This window comes from Podarcis vaucheri, assembly GCF_965113315.1.
Source record: "Podarcis vaucheri genome assembly, chromosome: 4".
In the NCBI taxonomy this organism is placed as follows: Eukaryota; Metazoa; Chordata; class Lepidosauria; order Squamata; family Lacertidae; genus Podarcis; species Podarcis vaucheri.
In genome coordinates this window covers 19,033,483-19,052,751 of record NC_138762.1, presented here as the reverse complement: position 1 = coordinate 19,052,751, position 19,269 = coordinate 19,033,483, and the positions used below count along the sequence as shown (strand labels likewise).

The following is a 19,269-nucleotide window of genomic DNA, read 5'->3' as shown; positions in this document are numbered from 1 at the left end:
TGTAACCGAGGGGGGAAGCTAAAGCAGCCTCCCAATGCTACAGCAGCCTCCTGTCAAGCAATGAAAAACAGCCTGGCACGCTATGCCCTGCTTTTTCAAGAACACTCTCAATGCACTATATGTCCTTCCTTCTTGCTATTTTCCTCCTGGCATGTACACGCACCCCTGCTCTGCTGTAGGAAAATATCACGCTTCTCGAAATCAGGTCTTTATTTTATGCAGGATATTTACAGGGCACCTGATCGAAAAGCTCCCCAAGCAGGATACAAATAATTACTATATACTTTTAAATTAGAGGCAGCTCCTCTGCTCTGCTCATGCTCGCTCTCTCTCTCTCCGTGCTCTACTTTTTTCAATGCAGTCAGCTGAACTATGGAGCAGCCCGGATTCAACTTTACAGAAATCAGGACTTTCCCCCGGACCTCTTCGCGGGTCAACAACTTAAAAATAAGCTAAACGAAAAGCTTTCCTACCATATGTCCAAAAAGTTTCCCAGAGTACAACTAGCCCCTCTGGCTTTCCAGATCGCTATGAACATCCATGCCTAGGGAGTGGAGGGGGGTGGGGAGTCCTAAAATTGGCAGGCAACTCCGCACTTTCCCCTCTCCATCATCCCTGCAGAGGATGACGCGGTGGCTGCCCGGGCTTTTCCTCTCTCTCTCTCTCCCGCACCGCGCACAGTTCCGTCATTACCTCTTTGGCTCCGAAGTTTCCCCGCAAAAGACCCCGCGAAGCGAGCGCGGCTCAGCTTCCCACTTCCAGCCCAGCCCAGGAAAAAGAAAAGAGAAGGAAGGGGAGGAGAGGAGAGAAGCAATGGGGAGAGGAGGGGTGTCTCTCCCCCCCTCCCCAAGCGCGCAAATGACAGGCTGCGTCCTTGCAAAGCGCCGTTTGCAGGCGCTCCGAAAAAGCAGCAAACACGCACGAAATACTCCAAACAGCCCCTATTTCCCCGCGCCGGAATGCCAGGAATGTCAGCGGAGCTTTTTTACCTACTGCCCAAATCATCGCCGGCTTCTCTGGGTCCTAATGTTGGCCCATGTATTCGCCCCGCCGAGCGCTCTCTCTTGTCTGCTTCTTGCTTTCACCGTCTCTCTCTCTCTCTCTGGGCAGATCTTCCTTCTTTTCCTTCGCCAAGCAAGAGCGGTCCCTTGGAAAGGCGGCCAAGGGGCTGGGATTGCCAGCGTAATTCTACCCGCTCCGCCGCCGCCAACCCACACGCTCCAGCAGAGAAGTCGCACATCGCCGCCGCGCGGCGCTTGCCAGGTCCTAGCGCGCGGAAACTGGAACTTTCCGCCCGGGGAAAGTTCCTTTCTCGCCGGGTGGTGGGAAGGACAGACCCACCAGCATTTCTCTGATGCAAACAGGGGCGTCCAATCAATAATAATAATAATAATAATAATAATTTTACTCTTTATCCCCCCGCCCATCTGACTGGGTTGCCCCAGCCACTCTGGGTGGCTTCCAACATATATAAAAAACATAATAAAACATTTAAAAGGGCATACCCTCCAGCATTTCTCTGGTGCAAAAACGGGCGTCCAATCAATAATAATTAATAATAATAATGCAAATAATAATAATTTTACTCTTTATACCCCTGCCCATCTGACTGGGTTGCCCCCACCACTCTGGGAAGCTTCCAACATATATAAAAAACATAATAAAACATTTAAAAACTTCCCTACACAGGGCTGCCTTCAGATGGCTCCATGGTGGAATAACTCGTTGTTGTTGTTGTTGTTGTTGTTGTTTAGTCATGTCCAACTCTTCGTGACCCCATGGACCAGAGCCTGCCAGGCTATCCTGTCTTCCACTGCCTCCCGCAGTTTGGTCAAACTCATGCTGGTAGCTTCAAGAACACTGTCCAACCATCTCGTCCTCTGTCGTCCCCTTCTCCTTGTGCCCTCCATCTTTCCCAACATCAGGGTCTTTTCCAGAGAGTCTTCTCTTCTCATGAGGTGGCCAAAGTATTGGAGCCTCAGCTTCAGGATCTGTCCTTCCAGTGAGCACTCAGGGCTGATTTCCTTCAGAATGGATAGGTTTGATCTTCTTGCAGTCCATGGGACTCTCAAGAGTCTCCTCCAGCACCATAATTCAAAAGCATCAATTCTTCGGTGATCAGCCTTCTTTATGGTCCAGCTCTCACTTCCATACATCACTACTGGGAAAACCATAGCTTTAACTATACGGGCCTTTGTTGGCAAGGTGATGTCTCTGCTTTTTAAGATGCTGTCTAGGTATGTCATTCTTTGATGCAAACAGGGGCGTCCTATTCAATAATAATAATAATGCAAATAATAATAATTTTACTCTTTATACCCCGCCCATCTGACTGGGTTGCTCCAGCCACTCTGGGCAGCTTCCAACATCTATAAAAAACATAATAAAACATTAAAAAACTTCCCTACACAGGGCTGCCTTCAGATGGCTCTGTGGTGGAATAACTCCATACCATCCAACATTTCTCCAATGAAAATAGGGCCGTCGCGGGTGGCGCTGTGGGTTAAACCACAGAGCCTAGGTCTTGCTGATCAGAAGGTCGGCAGTTCAAATCCCCACGACAGGGTGAGCTCCTGTTGCTCGATCCCTGCTCCTGCCAACCTAGCAGTTCGAAAGCACGTCAAAGTGCAAGTAGATAAATAGGTACCGCTTCGGCGGGAAGGTAAACGCCGTTTCTGTGCGCTGCTCTGGTTTGCTAGAAGCGGCTTAGTCATGTTGGCTACATGACCCGGAAGTTGTATGCCAGCTCCCTCAGCCAATAAAGCGAGATGAGCGCCGCAACCCCAGAGTCGGTCACAACTGGACCTAATGGTCAGGGGTCCCTTTACCTTTAAGGAAACAAGGGACATTCTAGGGTCAAACCAGAAACAGGGACAGCTTCCGTAAATTCGGGACTGTGCCTGGTGTTACGGAAATTATGGGGGGCCACATCTTCAAAGTTGTTAAATATTACAAATATTATGCATAAATATTATGCATAATATTACAAATATTACAAAAGTATATTACAAAAGTATTGGAGTCTCAGCTTCAGGATCTGTCCTTCCAGTGAGCACTCAGGGATGATTTCCTTCAGAATGGAGAGGTTTGATCTTCTTGCAGTCCATGGGATTCTCAAGAGTCTCCTTCAGCACCATAGTTTTTTATTTATACAACAAGAAAAACACACACACACAAATACTAAATTACACACAAATTACAAAAATAACCATAATTCAAAAGCATCAATTCTTCGGCGATCGGCCTTCTTTATGGTCCTGCTCTCACTTCCATACATCACTACTGGGAAAACCATAGCTTTAACTATACAGACCTTTGTTGGCAAGGTGATGTCTCTGCTTTTTAAGGTGCTGTCTAGGTTTGTCATTGCAAGATGCAATGCATCTTTTCTCCCAAGAAGCAGGCATCTTTTAATTTTGTGGCTGCTGTCACCATCTGCAGTGATCATGGAGCCCAAGAAAGTAAAATCTCTCACCGCCTCCATTTCTTCCCCTTCTATTTGCCAGGAGGTGATCTTGCAAAGAGCTCTTTCCTTCATTCCCTTAATGGCCCATCACCCAGGCTATTACCTCACGAAGAAGCTAGCCTGGCTATTACAAGAATTAGAAGAGGGCCCAAGCATTCAGAATAACCTCCCCCCACGCATGACAATACTTTCAAGAATATATTTGAAAAAGAGTGGTGTTTTGTAACTTTATTTGTTACGGGGTGTTTTTTCATTCATTCATTCATTCATTCATTCATTCATTCATTCAAATGAATGGAAACAGCACTGCTGTTCCAAAAACTCAAAAAAAGTTTGAAACACCATCTTCTGCCCAAGCACTACCTAATGATAGGACTGGCTTTGCACATTGCATCTTCAGAGGAGCCCTTGCAATATAAAATCTCTCCATCAGTACATTCCCTCCCTACCCTAATTAATGATGAACATTTTACTAGCTACATTTATAGTTAGAGGGTGGCATCAAGAGAGTCACTTACCATCCTTTTCACTCCATCACGGGTCTAGCGAAAGAGTGCTGCTTATTCCCAACTCATCACAAACCTCATTTCCCCGTCCCCCAGAAACACAGCTCGCCGCAGCACGTCTCGTGGCAAAAGTAATCTGCCGGCTGAAATTGCGTCAGGTTAAAGAGTCAAAGGAGCTCCTCACTGCATGCCTTGTCCCACAGTAGCTCCAAAGTTCCGTCTGCAAGAAGTGTTTAAAGCGAGCCTTGCTACCACATGGCCCATTGGCACCCGAATCCGGTAGGCACTGAAAGAGACCTTGTATTCCACCCCTAAAATTAATAGCCGCCACGAGATCTTTTGCCATGGTGATGAATGTACATATTTATAACATATCCGCCTAATGCGCCTTCTCCTAACGTACAGGACTGCTGCTGGAAAGAGCACCGAAAAAAGTCACCGCACATCTGTTTTCTCTATTTGGATGTGAAGAGCGCCCCTTTCTTACTTTCTTTTAATAATTTGACCTCTTTTGTTTCTGACAGAGCATGCTGTCAGCCACAGCACTGGCTCTTTGGATTCATTCCAAGATCAGATGAGGTCAGAATGTGAGAGGGGGAGGGGGGGAAGCCAATTCTCACAGCTGGGTGGCCACTAAATAATCTGAGCAAACAGCTTGGGGGAGATTTTTGTTTTTGTTTTTTAAAGAACATCAAATGGAATTGGATTTCTAGTTGTGCTGCAATGAAAATCACAAAGGCTTTCGCTTCCGTCTCTTTTTTGTGCACGTCCACACTGGCATCTGGCTCTGTTCTGCATCAGCTGCAGGGGACCTCTACAGGATACTGACTGGAGGGATCATTACTGCAACTGCTCTGCCTCTGTTGGGTTAGGAGAGAAGCTGAGAATTCAGACTCTCACCTGTAAGAATGGCTCAGTTTGCATTTCAATGCAAACCTACCTATTTTGTACTTTATGGACCAATAGGCAAACCAGGTGGCGCTGTGGTCTAAATCACGGAGCCTAGGACTTGCCGATCAGAAGGTCGGCAGTTTGAATCCCCGTGACAGGGTGAGCTCCCGTTGCCCGGTCCCTGCTCCTGCCAACCTAGCAGTTCGAAAGCACGTCAAAGTGCAAGTAGATAAACAGGTACCACTCCAGCGGGAAGGTAAACGGCGTTTCTGTGTGCTGCTCTGATATGCCAGAAGCGGCTTAGTCATGCTGGCCACATGACCCAGAAGCTGTACGCCGGCTCCCTGGGCCAATAAAGCGAGATGAGCGCCGCAACCCCAGAGTCGTCCACGACTGGACCTAATGGTCAGTGGTTTCTTTACCTTTAGGCAAACCAAAACACAGTTATTCTTCGAAATCCAGACTTCTCAAAATTCTGCTATGCAGTTATCCAAATAATGTGCCCCAAAACGCACATATTGGTGAAAAATGGCATACAAAAATGTGCTTTTGCTTGTGGAAATGGGCACTGCATTAAAAAATGTGCATATTCAGATAAATTTGCACTGAAAAGCTGAAGAATGTTCATGAGTCCTTAAAAAGAAATCACAGACTGCTGAAATGTGGAGAAACGAACTTAATATATGAAAAGCAAGAATGCAAAATTGACAAATTCCTCCATATGTACTTGGCAGCCTCTATGCTTAAAGGGGGGGGGTGGCACTAGGATTCCATAAGATGTGAGGAACCATGTGTGTAGATGGGCTAGTTCATACAACTGGTGCTGCCACAGGACCTGGCTAGATTGCAAACCCATCTGTAGACCCATGCAAGGATTTGAATGGGGCTGGCAAGCATGTGAACTTTAATAGGGTGCTAAACCTAGAAAGGGGGAGCTTCTAGCCCACCACATATTTACATACAATATATGCTGCATTTCCAAGCGAAGTCCATTCAAAGCAACTTGCAGCAATAAAAAACTACAAGTGTGAAAGATGCCCAATATTACTAATACCAAGAATAATATACCTGTATAATCCCGGTTCCAAACTGGCTTTAAAATTAGTCCAGGGCCATTTGGGAGCAATTGCGTCTATGACCCAAGACATTCCCTCATTCCAAATGGAGACCAGGAGTTCTGGCTGAATCTGTAGGAAACTCTCCACCACCACCAACCCACAGCAGGGAATTCAGAGATCCATCTGGATTCATTAGTTTATTGGGGCCGGTCATAACAATCACAAGTTTGTCATCCCCATAGACACTTTGTGCAGCTCTAAAATTAACTGGTCAGATAACGTCATGGCCAATGGTCAGGGATGATGGGAATTGTAGTCCAACAACATCTGGGGCCCACAGATCCCCCATCCCTGTGCTAGACAATACCTCAGTTGTAGATAATCAGCTCTAAGTTTCCTCCACTAAGGTGCCTAATCTTTGATCCAAAGAAGAATAACTCCTAGCCTTATCTCCAGTGATTGCAAGCACCCTTGCACCCAGAGTTGGGTGTGGCTGAGGAGATCCAGCCACTCCCTTGACCACCCCCCTGCTAATGCAGGAAATCTGATGATATAGGACCCCTGATAGATAACAATCCAACCTATCAGGAACACTTGTAGCAATCAATATATGGGTATGGTAAACCCGTTAACGACTGCAATTAGTCCTACAGGAAAAAGCCAGGGATAGTATGCAGATGATTAGCATATGTAATGAGACAGGAATCCAATATCTCTATTCAGACCAGGTCTCTCCATAGTTTTCAGTTTAGTGATAAGTTGCAATTCAGCAACTTCTCTTTCAAGTCTATTTATTTTGTAATAGGAGAGCTGCTTTGAGATCCTGTATTGAATGTCCTGGGAGACTGAAGTGTTCTCCTACTGGCTTCTCTGTCTTGTGATTCCTGATGTCAGATTTATGTCCATTTATCCTTTGGTGTAGGTTTGGCCTGTTCGTCCAGTATAGAGAGCTGAAGGGCACTGCTGGCATTTGATGGCATACACAATGTATGCCATCAAATCACTTGTAGCAATGTTTTTCTTGCACGGGCAGGGTTGGACTTGATCCCTTCTCACGTGATCATTCTATGTATCATATGCATATTGACTATGTCAGTACACTCTGACATTGTAAAATTTCAATCTAACTTGACCTCTCTTCCTAGGAATATTTTCCAGTCAGTGGGGCTGCAGTTGCAGAATAGGCAGAATCTGCCCCAAATGTAGGATTCATCTGCAGCTAATACCAAAAGGATCCATCACATACCGAGACTGATTTAGCAAATGATAATTGAGAAAATCATGTGGGTGCCATTGTCACAGGCTACCCACTCAACACCTGAAACAAACAATACAGATTTGCTTGCAAAGACAGCGCTGACCCACACGGATAACATTACGTTGATATGATGGTACCGATTATAACTATTCACAGAAAGATGTACAACAGCTTGATTAAATTGTGCATCAAAGTTGTGCAGGAGGCTACGAAAGCAAAATAATAATAATAACAAGATATCCAAAACCTAGAAAAAGGAAAAGGAGCACCAAACATTCTCATTTTTTGCCTGGGGTGCCATTTGGTCAGTGGCGTAGCGTGGGGGGTGCAGGGGGGGCCGGCCGCACCGGGCGCAACACCTGGGGGTTAGGGTTAGGGGGCGCAAATCCACGAGTTAGGGGGCGCAAATTACTTGCCTTGCCCCGGGTGCTGACAACCCACGCTACGCCACTGCATTTGGTTAAGGGCTAGTATTGATTAGAGGTCAATTGCCACCACACATGGAGCAAGCAACAGTTCTGCAAGTACAGCCTCTTTGGTCAAGCTAGCTTCACAATAAACCTCCAACACAGGTGACTAAAGCTTCCAAGCAGCAGAAATCTCACATCGCAAGACAGAGCGGAGCCAAAATTTCTCAGAAAATAATTTTCTGACAATTTTTTTTGAGAAATGCTCTTTCTTCAAGCTGTTCTTGTTAGACGACTGCAGTCCTCCCCTGAGAACATTCAGCAAGATATCACCCCCTATGTTGCCCCCCATGAGCTTTGAGTGCATCTGTGGATCCAGTTTTTAATATTTCTCAATATTAGTGAAGGAAGCGATAGGCTTTGGCTCCTGTCTTTTTCAGCCTGGCTCTCCTAGCTCATTCATCCACGAGTATGAAGTAACCATGGAGTTTCAACGTTAAGGGAGCTGGAATCCCTCAGAATTTTCTGTTGCGGAATTTTGCTTCCGCCTGCCAAGAATATTCAGCAAAATGTCACCCACAATTTCACCACACACAAACAGAGTGAATACTTCCGTGAAGCCATTTTTGCTCGGCCCTTAAAAACTCGCCAAAAAACCCCACAGGAAAATATAGCCATCCTATATTTTCAGCAGTTAACAGTGAATCCTGTACACATCTACTCAGAAGTAAATCCCACCGAGTTCCTACAGGGCTGCAGCCTAAAATATCTCAAAACTGTACTGCAAAAGATGCGAATAATTCCAGAGATATTTACTTACCTATCTGATGGGCACCAAAGATCACTGGATCACTTTTGGAAGCCTCGGTGTCTGGTGGGAGAGAGAAGCAAACAAACCTTTTGAAAAACCAGAGTAATGGCATTTGTCACAATTGATGCAGAGTGGCAGTTGCGAAGGTCTTCTCTCTAAGCTACTTAGTTAGGCCCACCCCTCATACCGTGCCTAAATTCAGCACTGCCTGATTTGATTGATGACGACAATAAACTTTGGGCACGGGAAAAAGCATCTCCATCGCAGAACGATGCTATTCGGTCTCATCAGCCCACAAACTTTGCACTGGCCAAATACTCTGATAGATGGTCGCGCAGCCCCTTTGCCGACTCTCACCTCCTTATTTTGGCAACGCCTCCCTGGTGCCATCTTCTTCCTTTGGGGGAACCCAAAGTTTGTTCTGAAAAAAGCCATCTGTGGCTTTCAGATGTGAGGAGTGAATGGAGCATTCCTTTCTCTTACCCACCTGAATTGACACAGCTACCTCCTCTCAGTCAACGCAGCCCCCTTTCTGCCAACTGAGCCTGCTTTGGTTGCTAGGCAACCAAAGCAGGCATATTCTGCAAACGTAATAGGCATGAACTCTCCATCCTTTTTTTTAGGTTGTGTTTTAGAAATTGTATCCCCCTCCCACAAAAATAAAAATAGTAATGACCAGATCCAAATCGAATAAATCGACAAAATGCCACAGTCTTCTGAATGTAGAGTAAGTACCGGTAATCACAGAAGCAGCCCACGTAGTCCATAGGTATTTGTGGAGCCAGAGTACTTCTCATTTGGTAGGATAAAGTGGGGTGCAGGGGGAATGTTAATCTTCACTTCTTCCCTGCACCTGTTTGAAGCTTTTTCACCCCCTTTTTCATCAGGCCTGCAACATTTTTATCAGCCTATGGTGTCATGGAGAAAACAACGGTCTCACTGCCTGCTTTCTTTCTTTATATTAGCCTCCCTCCTCCCCCCCACAAAAAACCCCTCAGTGCCTTAGAAGTGGATTTAGCCTATATTTTTCTCTCAGCCACTCTGAGGCAAATTAGGCTGAGAAAGAGCAACGAAGCCTAGATCACCCACTGAGCCTCATGGCTGAATGAGGATTCGAAGCCAGTGGCCCCATGCAGACATTTGTCTACTGCATGGGTAGGCAAACTAAGGCCCAGGGGCCGGATCCTGCCCAATCACCTTCTAAATCCGGCCCGTGGACGGTCCGGGAATCAGCGTGTTTTTACATGAGTAGAATGTGTCCTTTAATTTAAAATGCATCTCTGGATTATTTGTGGGGCCTGTCTGGTTTTTTTTTTTTTTTACATGAGTAGAATGTGTCCTTTTATTTAAAATGCATCTCTGGGTTACTTGTGGGGCATAAGAATTCGTTCATTTATTTATTTTTCCAAAATATAGTCCAGCCCCCCAATAAGGTCTGAGGGACAGTGGACTGGCCCCCTGCTGAAAAAGTTTGCTGACCCCTGGTCTACTGCTTCATAAACCGTTATTATAAAGCCATGGATGAAAGAGTCAGAGGACCAGACTACTGGTTGCCTGTGTGTACACTTGGATAAGAGACTGTATTCCCCTGTATATATTTTTGGCAGCGCCAGCCAGCATAGCCAATGGTCAATGATGATGGCAGTCGTAGTCCCACAAATATCTGCCATAGGTTCACCACCCCTGGTTAACGAAAAGGTGCAATGTCTTCTGCTGCAGAGTATTGAAATGGGGTTAACAGTGGAGACAGGGATCCTAAGAAACAAATCCACTCTTAACATAGGACAACTCTTAATAATAAATAGGGCTACCAAAGGTTGCTAATTATCTCTGTGTGCCTTTAGAATCCTTCCTTCAAGGCAACACAGTGCAAACACTTTGGTTCCCATCCTAGATCACCCTCACTACAAAAAGCCCCTTACACATGTAGAAAGCAAACTGTTATTTGCTATTTTTATTATTATTGGGTATACAGTCAGCCTGAATGCCAACCTAAATGTAATGAAGCAAGAGATCTGCGATTAGGATCTCCAACTTATTTTAACAGACATGTAGGAAACACTAGGAAAGCAAGTATCTAGGAGAGAGTGTTTAACTGTTTCATTATTTCTCCTTTCCTCTGATCTCCACTATTGGCCTGGGAGGAAAAAGTAAATTCAGTATAACCTAGGAAATGCAAAGAGCTATCCTTTCAAAGTTGCACTTGTCCAAAAAAAAAAAAAAAATCCAACTGAACAATATTTGCAAAAATGCATATATTGGGGAAAATACGCATAAAAATGAAAATATTAGTGAAAAGAACATGCCTTACATTAGGGAATATTGTTTGCAAAAATGTGTATATTAGTCAAAACCACATGTAAAAATGTACCGTATTTTTTGCTCTATAAGACTCACTTTTTCCCTCCTAAAAAGTAAGGGGAAATGTGTGTGCGTCTTATGGAGCGAATGCAGACTGCGCAGCTATCACAGAAGCCAGAACAGCAAGAGGGATTGCTGCTTTCACTGCGTAGCGATCCCTCTTGCTGTTCTGGCTTCTGAGATTCAGAATTTTTTTTTTCTTGTTTTCCTACTCCAAAAACTAGGTGCGTCTTGTGGTCTGGTGCGTCTTATAGAACGAAAAATATGGTAGTTATTGGGGGGAGGGATGGAATAAAATGCTGAAAATTTTTCATTAGGACTTTAAAAAAAACCCCACACGTTGCTGCAAAATATGGTGAACTGCATTTAAGATTGGAAAAATGAGAAACCGAGAGAATAAAAACTGGCAAATCCTTCCATCCTTAGAAGTGGGTAAGATCTAACAGCCATCTGGAATACCATACCTCTTAAAGCATTGAGAAAATGAAGAATTCCACTGTGAGTCAGCCAGTTGGCATCATCCAAGTCCCAGTTTTCACTCAAGTCCATCTTTTGGTGCAAGGTCAAAGGAACCGCTACTTTGAACGATCTGTGCAAAGTAAAGGCAAGCTTTGCAAGATGACAAGAGGTGGCAGCTCTTTCTGAAAGAAAAATGTGCAACATATAGTTAATTATGTTAATTGCCAGCAACTTCAGGATATGAAAGAATGGAAGGTTGCCAGTGAAGCAGAAATGCTGCAACACCTTTAAGATTTCCTCCCCACTTCATCTCTAAGCCCCATCACAGTATGGCTATGTACACACAACACACCCTTAAATGACAGCCGAAGCACATTTCTTCACTCAAAGAATTCTGGGCATTGTAGTTTGTTTAAGGTTGCTGCGCATTGCAACTCTGTGAGGGTACACTACAGAGCCCAGAATTCTTTGAGGAGAAAAATGTGCTCTGAATATGCTTTAAAGGTATAATGTGCACATAGCATAACATCCAACATTTATCCAATGAAAATAGGGACTGTTCAGTTGTGGGTGAACATATCAGACGACACAGCTATTCTTCAAACAGCTCTTGTTTATTCAGAGGCCAGAACTGAACTGAACTGAAGGGCTCAGTCAGCCTGCTTATATAGAGCTCCAGTACAACATTACTGTAGCAACTTTCCAAAACTATCCAATCACTGAACGTCACTTTCGATCCTTCATTTGCATAACTATCTACAGTATCCCCCTGCTGGCCCAGGGTGAGAACTTCAGTATATAACAGGGACGTCCCATTCCATAATAATAATTTTACTATTTATACCCCACACATCTTACTGGGTTGACCCAGTCACTCTAGGCAGCTTCCAACATATATAAGAACATAATAAAACTTTAAACAGTTTTGGGGGAAAACCCTTCCCTGTACAGGATTGCCTTCAGACGACTTTAGGGTCGGATAACTCCATGCCCTCCAACATTTCTCCAATGAAAATAGGGACATCCTAAGGAAAAGTGGGACATTCCAGGATCAAATCAGAAACTGGGACAGCTTCTCTAAATCAGGGATGTCCCTGGAAAATAGGGACACTTGAAGGGTCTGTATTAGTGAAGGTGAATGAAATCTCTTGAGGGTGCAGTTAGTATTGGTCTTGTAACTCTACCCCTCCTCCATCGATCATATCAATTAAACTGCCTCTCCAATCCTTGGCTGTGTTGCTTTCTGTAGGAAACTCACTAAGGCCCCATTTGCACTATACATTTTAGACAGTATCAAACCAAGAATTCTGGGACATTTTGTCAAGGGTGCTGAGCGTTGTTCAGAGGACCCTGTTCCCAGGGCCGTCTTAAGCATATCTGGCGCTGTGGTGCAAAGATCCCTATGGCGCCCCTCCCCTGGCAACTCCAAAACAAGGGAGGGGGCGGTGGAAAATGTCCTCTGCCTCCTCCACTGCCCTGAACCCTGGTGTGGTGGCAGCAATCAAGCAGGAAAACATGCTGGTGGACGCGCTCTCCGGCGTCGGGCCCCCCGAGAAGGCTGCGCACAGAAGCAGGAGGAGGACAACGACCGGGAGCAGGACCGACTTTAGGAGAGGCTTGGGAGGGGCTTCCATCCTAAGCCTCTGCGGGGATCGCTCTCCTCCTGCGGAGGCTTGGGAAGGAAGCTGCATGCCCGCCAGCCATATAGTTGGCGGGGCGCAGCTGGCGTGCGTGCAGGGAAAGGGGAGGCTGCTGGCAAAGCCACGCAGCTCCCCCACTTGCTAGGGCACGCCTGCCCTGGCGCAACGAACCACTAACACCAATGGGGAAGACAGCTCTGCCTGTTCCTTTCACAGAGCTCCAATTCCCAGAGTTCCCTGGGAAGAGGAACTGCCTAGTGTCCAGCAGCCCCGAAAATGTCAGGACCTTAAGCCATCACGGCTTCTCACTTTGTAGCACAGAGTCCCTATTTCCCATCTTTGTTGAGGTACGCTAATCGGAATGGCTTCACATTGGAGGAAGCAGAGGGAAGAGAGCTGCAGACTGTGGCCACCTATTCCTCCCCCTCCTCCGTTCCTGGGAGCCAGAGAAGGCCTGGTGCAGGGAAGAGTCTTGTGCCAGGTCCATCATTCCCCATAATTCTTTGGGGGAACCCATTACCGTTTATAGTAGTATGATACTGCCTTTAAATGCATAGTGCAGATGGGGTCCAACTCCAGTTCAATGCAGTTTTATTATCTATATTTGTACAGGGCTGGCACCTGCACCTGACATCCTTGGGCAGCTGGCAGAGCCTCAGTGCCTTGGCAGGGCTTACTGCAGCTGCCTCCCTTAGGGCAGCCTTTAGTGTATATATATATTTATTTTTCCTGGCCTAGCACCCAGAGCAGCACAGGGAGCCTGAGCCGAGCTGACATTTTAATGCCGTTTGTGTCATTTCAATCAGCACCCAATGGGCTTCATTATAATTTTTATGCGCTCCCCACTTATTTCGAGTCATGAAAACGTTTCAGGTGCTGTGCAGCAGGGTTTCGTTCCCTTTGGAAGGTGGATGATGTGTCTGTGATTCTCAGCCATTGGTATTCATAGGCATGCTGTCTCCGACTGGAAATTTACCACAGACATTATGGCTCGTGGCTACGGAGAGCCTCATCCTCCATGAAGTGTTCTAATCCATCGAAGCTGATGTCTCTCCAGGGTTTAAGAACATAACGTTATGAGTCAGAGGGGGTGTCAAGTGTATGGGCTTGGGGGGCAGTCCAGTCCAGATGATTTCCTTGGCTCCCCTCCAGTCCTATGATCCTGTATCCAATAAGGGATATAATCTAGTAGGAGAGGCTGTGGAACCTGTTAAACAAGGCACTGGGCTTTGGCTGACTAGTTAAGTACCACGATTTAGCATATACAATGAAGTCGTGGGGTGCCATTCATTGAAGCAAATGGGTGGGCCTTTCCCTCATCCCACTCACTTAGCTGGTATGTAGGAGGAACAACAGCCAGAGTTATAAGGTTAAAAGCAGGTGAGAAACTGCGGAGAGACAGGTTTTTGCTCTGTTGGATCTAGAGTTGTAACTAATGGAAACGCTAGCTCTTTGGGGGTGTTAATGCTGCAAGAGCCTCTATCCTATGCTCAGGTTGTAAATAAAACCATACATTCTAAAAACACTACAGTTTCTGCTGACCTTCATTCCAAGGAAACAGAACACTGAGTAAGTGCTGAAACCCCTGGGGTCTCTCATGGCTTGAAGGGGGAAGTGTCTGGCCCTGTTGAATCAGACCAGTAGTATGCCATGTCATCTAGCATCCTTTTCTCACAGTGGCTAACCTCATGCCAATGGGAAGCGCAAACGCAGGACGTAAACACAACAGAGTCTCCTCACTTGTGATTCCCAACAACTAGCATTCAGAGGCATACTGCCATGGACAGTTTCTGACTGGAACCACAGCATGAGCAAAATACTGATAGGCGATATCATGTTGTTGTTGTTTAGTCGTGTCCGACTCTTCGTGACCCCATGGACCAGAGCACGCCAGGCACTCCTGTCTTCCACTGCCTCCCGCAGTTTGGTCAAACTCATGCTGGTAGCTTCAAGAACACTGTCCAACTATCTCGTCCTCTGTCATCCCCTTCTCCTTGTGCCCTCCATCTTTCCCAACATCAGGGTCTTTTCCAGGGAGTCTTCTCTTCTCATGAGGTGGCTAGAGTATTAGAGCCTCAGCTTCACGATCTGTCCTTCCAGTGAGCACTCAGGGCTGATTTCCTTCAGAATGGATAGGCTGGATCTTCTTGCAGTCCATGGGACTCTCAAGAGTCTCCTCCAGCACCATAATTCAAAAGCATCAATTCTTCAGCGATCAGCCTTCTTGATGGTCCAGCTCTCACTTCCAGACATCACTACTGGGAAAACCATAGCTTTTACTATATGGACCTTTGTTGGAGATATCATAGCCATTGCTAAATATCTCAAGAGATGTTGCATGAAAGAAGGAATAGGAAACAAGATTGTTTTCTCCTGCTCTGGAGGATAGGACTCGAACCAAGAAAGGAGATTCCGACTAAACAGGAAAAGCTTTCTGACAGTAAGAGCTGTTCAACAGAGGAACAGACTTCCTCGCAAGGTTGTGAACTCAACTTACTTGGAGGTTTTTATGCAGTGACTGGATGGCCATCTGTCAAGGATGCTCTAGCTGAGATTCCTGCATTGCAGGGGGTTGGACTAGATGACCCTTGGGTCCCTTGCAACACTATTACTCTATGATTTGGCTTCCCTCATGCCACCCCACACTTTAAATTTTAATTCTTAAATCAACTGTACAAGAACAAACTTCATGACATGCAGCACTGATTCGGCCTTGGTAGCAGAATTAAACAGTAGGCTGATATATATACAACTCAATAGAATTGAGTCTATTGAGTTATATATACAACTATACAGCTCAACAGGGTCAATTCTATGCTACCAACGGTTCAGGACCTGCTCTTGGACAGGAATAATCAAATTACTTTAATAGTGGCTGAATTTTTGAGTGCTGTCCATGTAAGATAGACTGGGCCATTATAAAGAGATTTAGTGGTTCTTAATTGATCGGTGATGTGGTAGTGTTGTATTGTATTATTTATGCAAATTGATTCTCTCTGGAGTTATGTGAGTTGTTGTTTAGTTGTTTAGTCGTGTCCGACTCTTCGTGACCCCATGGACCAGAGCACGCCAGGCACTCCTGTCTTCCACTGCCTTCCGCAGTTTGGTCAAACTCATGCTGGTAGCTTCAAGAACACTGTCCAACCATCTCGTCCTCTGTCATCCCCTTCTCCTTGTGCCCTCCATCTTTCCTAACATCAGGGTCTTTTCCAGGGAGTCTTCTCTTCTCATGAGGTGGCCAAAGTATTGGAGCCTCAGCTTCAGGATCTGTCCTTCCAGTGAGCACTCAGGGCTGATTTCCTTCAGAATGGATAGGTTTGATCTTCTTGCAGTCCATGGGACTCTCAAGAGTCTCCTTAATTCAAAAGCATCAATTCATCAGCCTTCTTTATGGTCCAGCTCTCACTTCCATACATCACTACTGGGAAAACCAGTATGCATTCACCGTTCTAGAAGCATAGCTGTCAACTTACAGATTTGAAAATAAGGGACCAGCAGCCTTGAAAATAAGGGACCAGCAGCCAAAATAAGGGATCTGTAGCCTCACCTGTTCCAGGCACTCCAGTCTTCCTGTCCTGGTCAAACTCTTGCTGGTAGCTTCGAGAACACTGTCCAACCAACTTTGTAACCAGAGGTTCAACTGAATAGAATCTGAATCACATGCACCACAAGGCCTATGCAGCCTCAACTTAAGATGGCTCCCCGGCCTGGCTTTGCACTGCAAAGTTTGCAGCAGCACGTGCAACAAAATGGTGTCCAGCATTGAAAAAAACCCTCAGCTCGCATTAACTAGCCACACATAAGGCATGCAAGCTCCACCCCCCAGTCGTTCTTAGACTTCTTATTGGGTGAGCAACACAGCCAAGCAACACACAGTTGGAGCCTCCCTCCTCCCTGGCCGGCAGGGAGGGAGGGAGAGGAGCTGCTTCCTTTGAAATTTAAGGGACATCATTTAAGGGACATCCCTCAATAAGGGACAGCAGTGTGACATGGCGCTGGAATAAGGGACTGTCCCTTCAAATAAGGGACACTTGACAGCTATGCCTAGAAGCAGAAAACTCTGACAACCTGGAGCATGCAAACAATAGCTGGGTCAGGGAGAAAAGGTTAATGGAAGCCACTTACACTTCACGCACCAACACCCACACAATGTAGGCTTCTGTGGCACGCGGATTTGAACAATGAAAGAAAAAACAAAGCCTTGTTTTATTTAAGGGCGGCACCCAATTGAGAAACCACAATTAATTTAATTAATTAATATCTGCACAAGTTTTCCTACGGCTAAAACAAACAGCTGTCCAATCACTACCGCATGTTCTGAAGAAAAATGTTCTTCAGAGAGGGCTTGCACAATATCACAGCGAGCACATAGAATCATTGAATTGTAGAGTTGGAAGGGACCCAAGGGTCATCTAGTCCAACCCCCTGCAATGCAGGAATCTCAGTTAAAGCATCCATGAGAGATGGTCACCCAACCTCTGCTTAAAAACATCCAAAGAAAGATTCCACAACCTCCTGAGGGAGTCCATTCCACGATCGGAACAGCTCTCACTGTCAGAAAAATCTTCCTGATGTTTAGTCACAATTTCCTTTCTTTTAACTTGAAGCCATTGGTTCGAGTCCTAGCCTCCAGAGCAGGAGAAAATAAGCTTGTTCCCTCTTCCATGTAACAGCCCTTGAGATATCTGAAGATGGCTATCATATCTCCTCTTAGTCTCATCCTTTCCGAGCTAAACATACCCAGCTCCTTCAACTGTTCCTCATACAGGTTTGTTTCTATCTCAAAAGAGGATTTCCTTTCTGTGTTTTTGAGAAGAAAAGTCTCTTCTAAAATGGTATTGGTACTTGCTGTCACTGGTGGATCTTTAACTGTTTACATTTGAAATAATACTTTTAAAAACTGGTTTAAAAATTTAAAAATTTAAACCATTTAAAAACCATTTAAAAATGGTTTAAAATTTTTAAAATACTTTAAAATACTTTAAAAAAATGTCATTGGTGGATCTTTAACTGTTTACATTTGAAATAATACTTTAAAAAACCTAGCTGTCCAATTAATTGGAGACATTTTTTAAATTGATAAAAAATAGTTGCTTAACCTAATTTCGGTCAATTCAAAGTTTAGTTGATTAAACACCAAAATTCCTTCCTTCCTTTGTATCAAAGTTACAGTAGTCTGTGGATTATTTTTCTAGTTGCATTTTTCAAAAACCACTAATCTTTAAGAACTGGATGCTGGGGAACAAAGGTCAGCTAAGCTCTTAGCCTGGAATGTCTCCAGTTTAAAATAATCTTCTGCTGCATGTATTTCCCTGGACAGGAACAGCTGTGCCAGAATTGTTTTAGCCTTTATGCACCCTACTAGATTTGCACATTGTCCAGAGGAAAAATAAATAAAAGGAATAGGCAAAGACCAGCTTACACAAGCAAGAAAATTTATGGGGCTGGAACACAACCTCACACACCTCTTATTTTGCGCAAAAGTTATGGACTCTCAGTTACCTATTGTGATCCACATTGGCATTTGATCCTTTTGGAAGAACCTGGCAGCTGTGCTCTTTAAATTCATCTCCAACATCCTATTCCTTGTAGTCTGCTTTGATCCTTAATTCTCATTGAAAATGTGCCACATGGTGCTTTTTTAGAGTTTTCCAAGGTCTGAAATACCCCAGATTTAGAGTTGGCACACACACACACAAAAATACATTTTTCAAAACCTGTCTAAAATATGTACTCTAAAAATATCTCAGAACTTTTATTTGAGCATAAATATCAATTTTCCGGCCTATAAACTCCAGCGGTGGTTTGAAAATATACCAACCACCTATGTTTTGTGTGTAGTGCAAAGTGGTTTGTATTCTATCAGGGGACTAAACTGGATGCTTACTTCTTGGACCAGTTTCCCACCTCCTGAGTTTCTTTCTTTGTCTGCTTGCTGAATTTTAACAAGGCTGGATATTTTTCTCATTTTAATTAAGGTACCATGGCTGGCTGGGTCTAGTTAAAGTAGTGCTGCCTGGGAGTTGTAGTCCTAAACATCTGGAGGGCCCCAAGTTAGGGAAGGCTGACCTACAGCTACAGGACACATGTACACTAAAGGGACTGGATGGGGGTTTGATTTCTGCTCCATTCTTGGAAACCACCATGCAATACTTGGTACAAGGCAAGGCGCAAAGGCAACTGGCTCCATTTTGTTCCGTTCCATTGAACAAGTCTGTTTCTTGTTCCAGACAGAACATGAAATGTTGAACTGCTAGTCATTCAGTCAAATAGGGATTCTGAGATGGTGTCTTAATTTTTTGGTGTGGCCATGTGTTTTACTTTATAGAGGATAGTCTTCTGTTTAAAGGTGTTCTTTATTTGAACAGCTGTCCAAGTCCTGTTTACAGATAAAGAACCCTAAGAAGAGAAA

General features: G+C 44.9%; 1 protein-coding gene across 6 annotated transcripts in view; it reads right to left on the bottom strand.

Moving 5' to 3' along the window:
- Window positions 1-19,269, bottom strand: part of AMOTL1 (angiomotin like 1) — a 76,814-nt gene that overhangs the window by 53,335 nt on the left and 4,210 nt on the right. The window contains exons 2-3 of one of the 6 annotated variants that reach the window (XM_082219092.1): window positions 11,223-11,399; window positions 8,407-8,457 (exon numbers count right to left, since the gene is read on the bottom strand). In XM_082219092.1, coding sequence (XP_082075218.1) covers window positions 8,407-8,457; window positions 11,223-11,307 — 136 coding nt within the window. In that variant the 5' untranslated portion in view covers window positions 11,308-11,399. The other 5 variants (XM_082219095.1, XM_082219094.1, XM_082219093.1 and 2 more) reach the window with 5 other exon arrangements.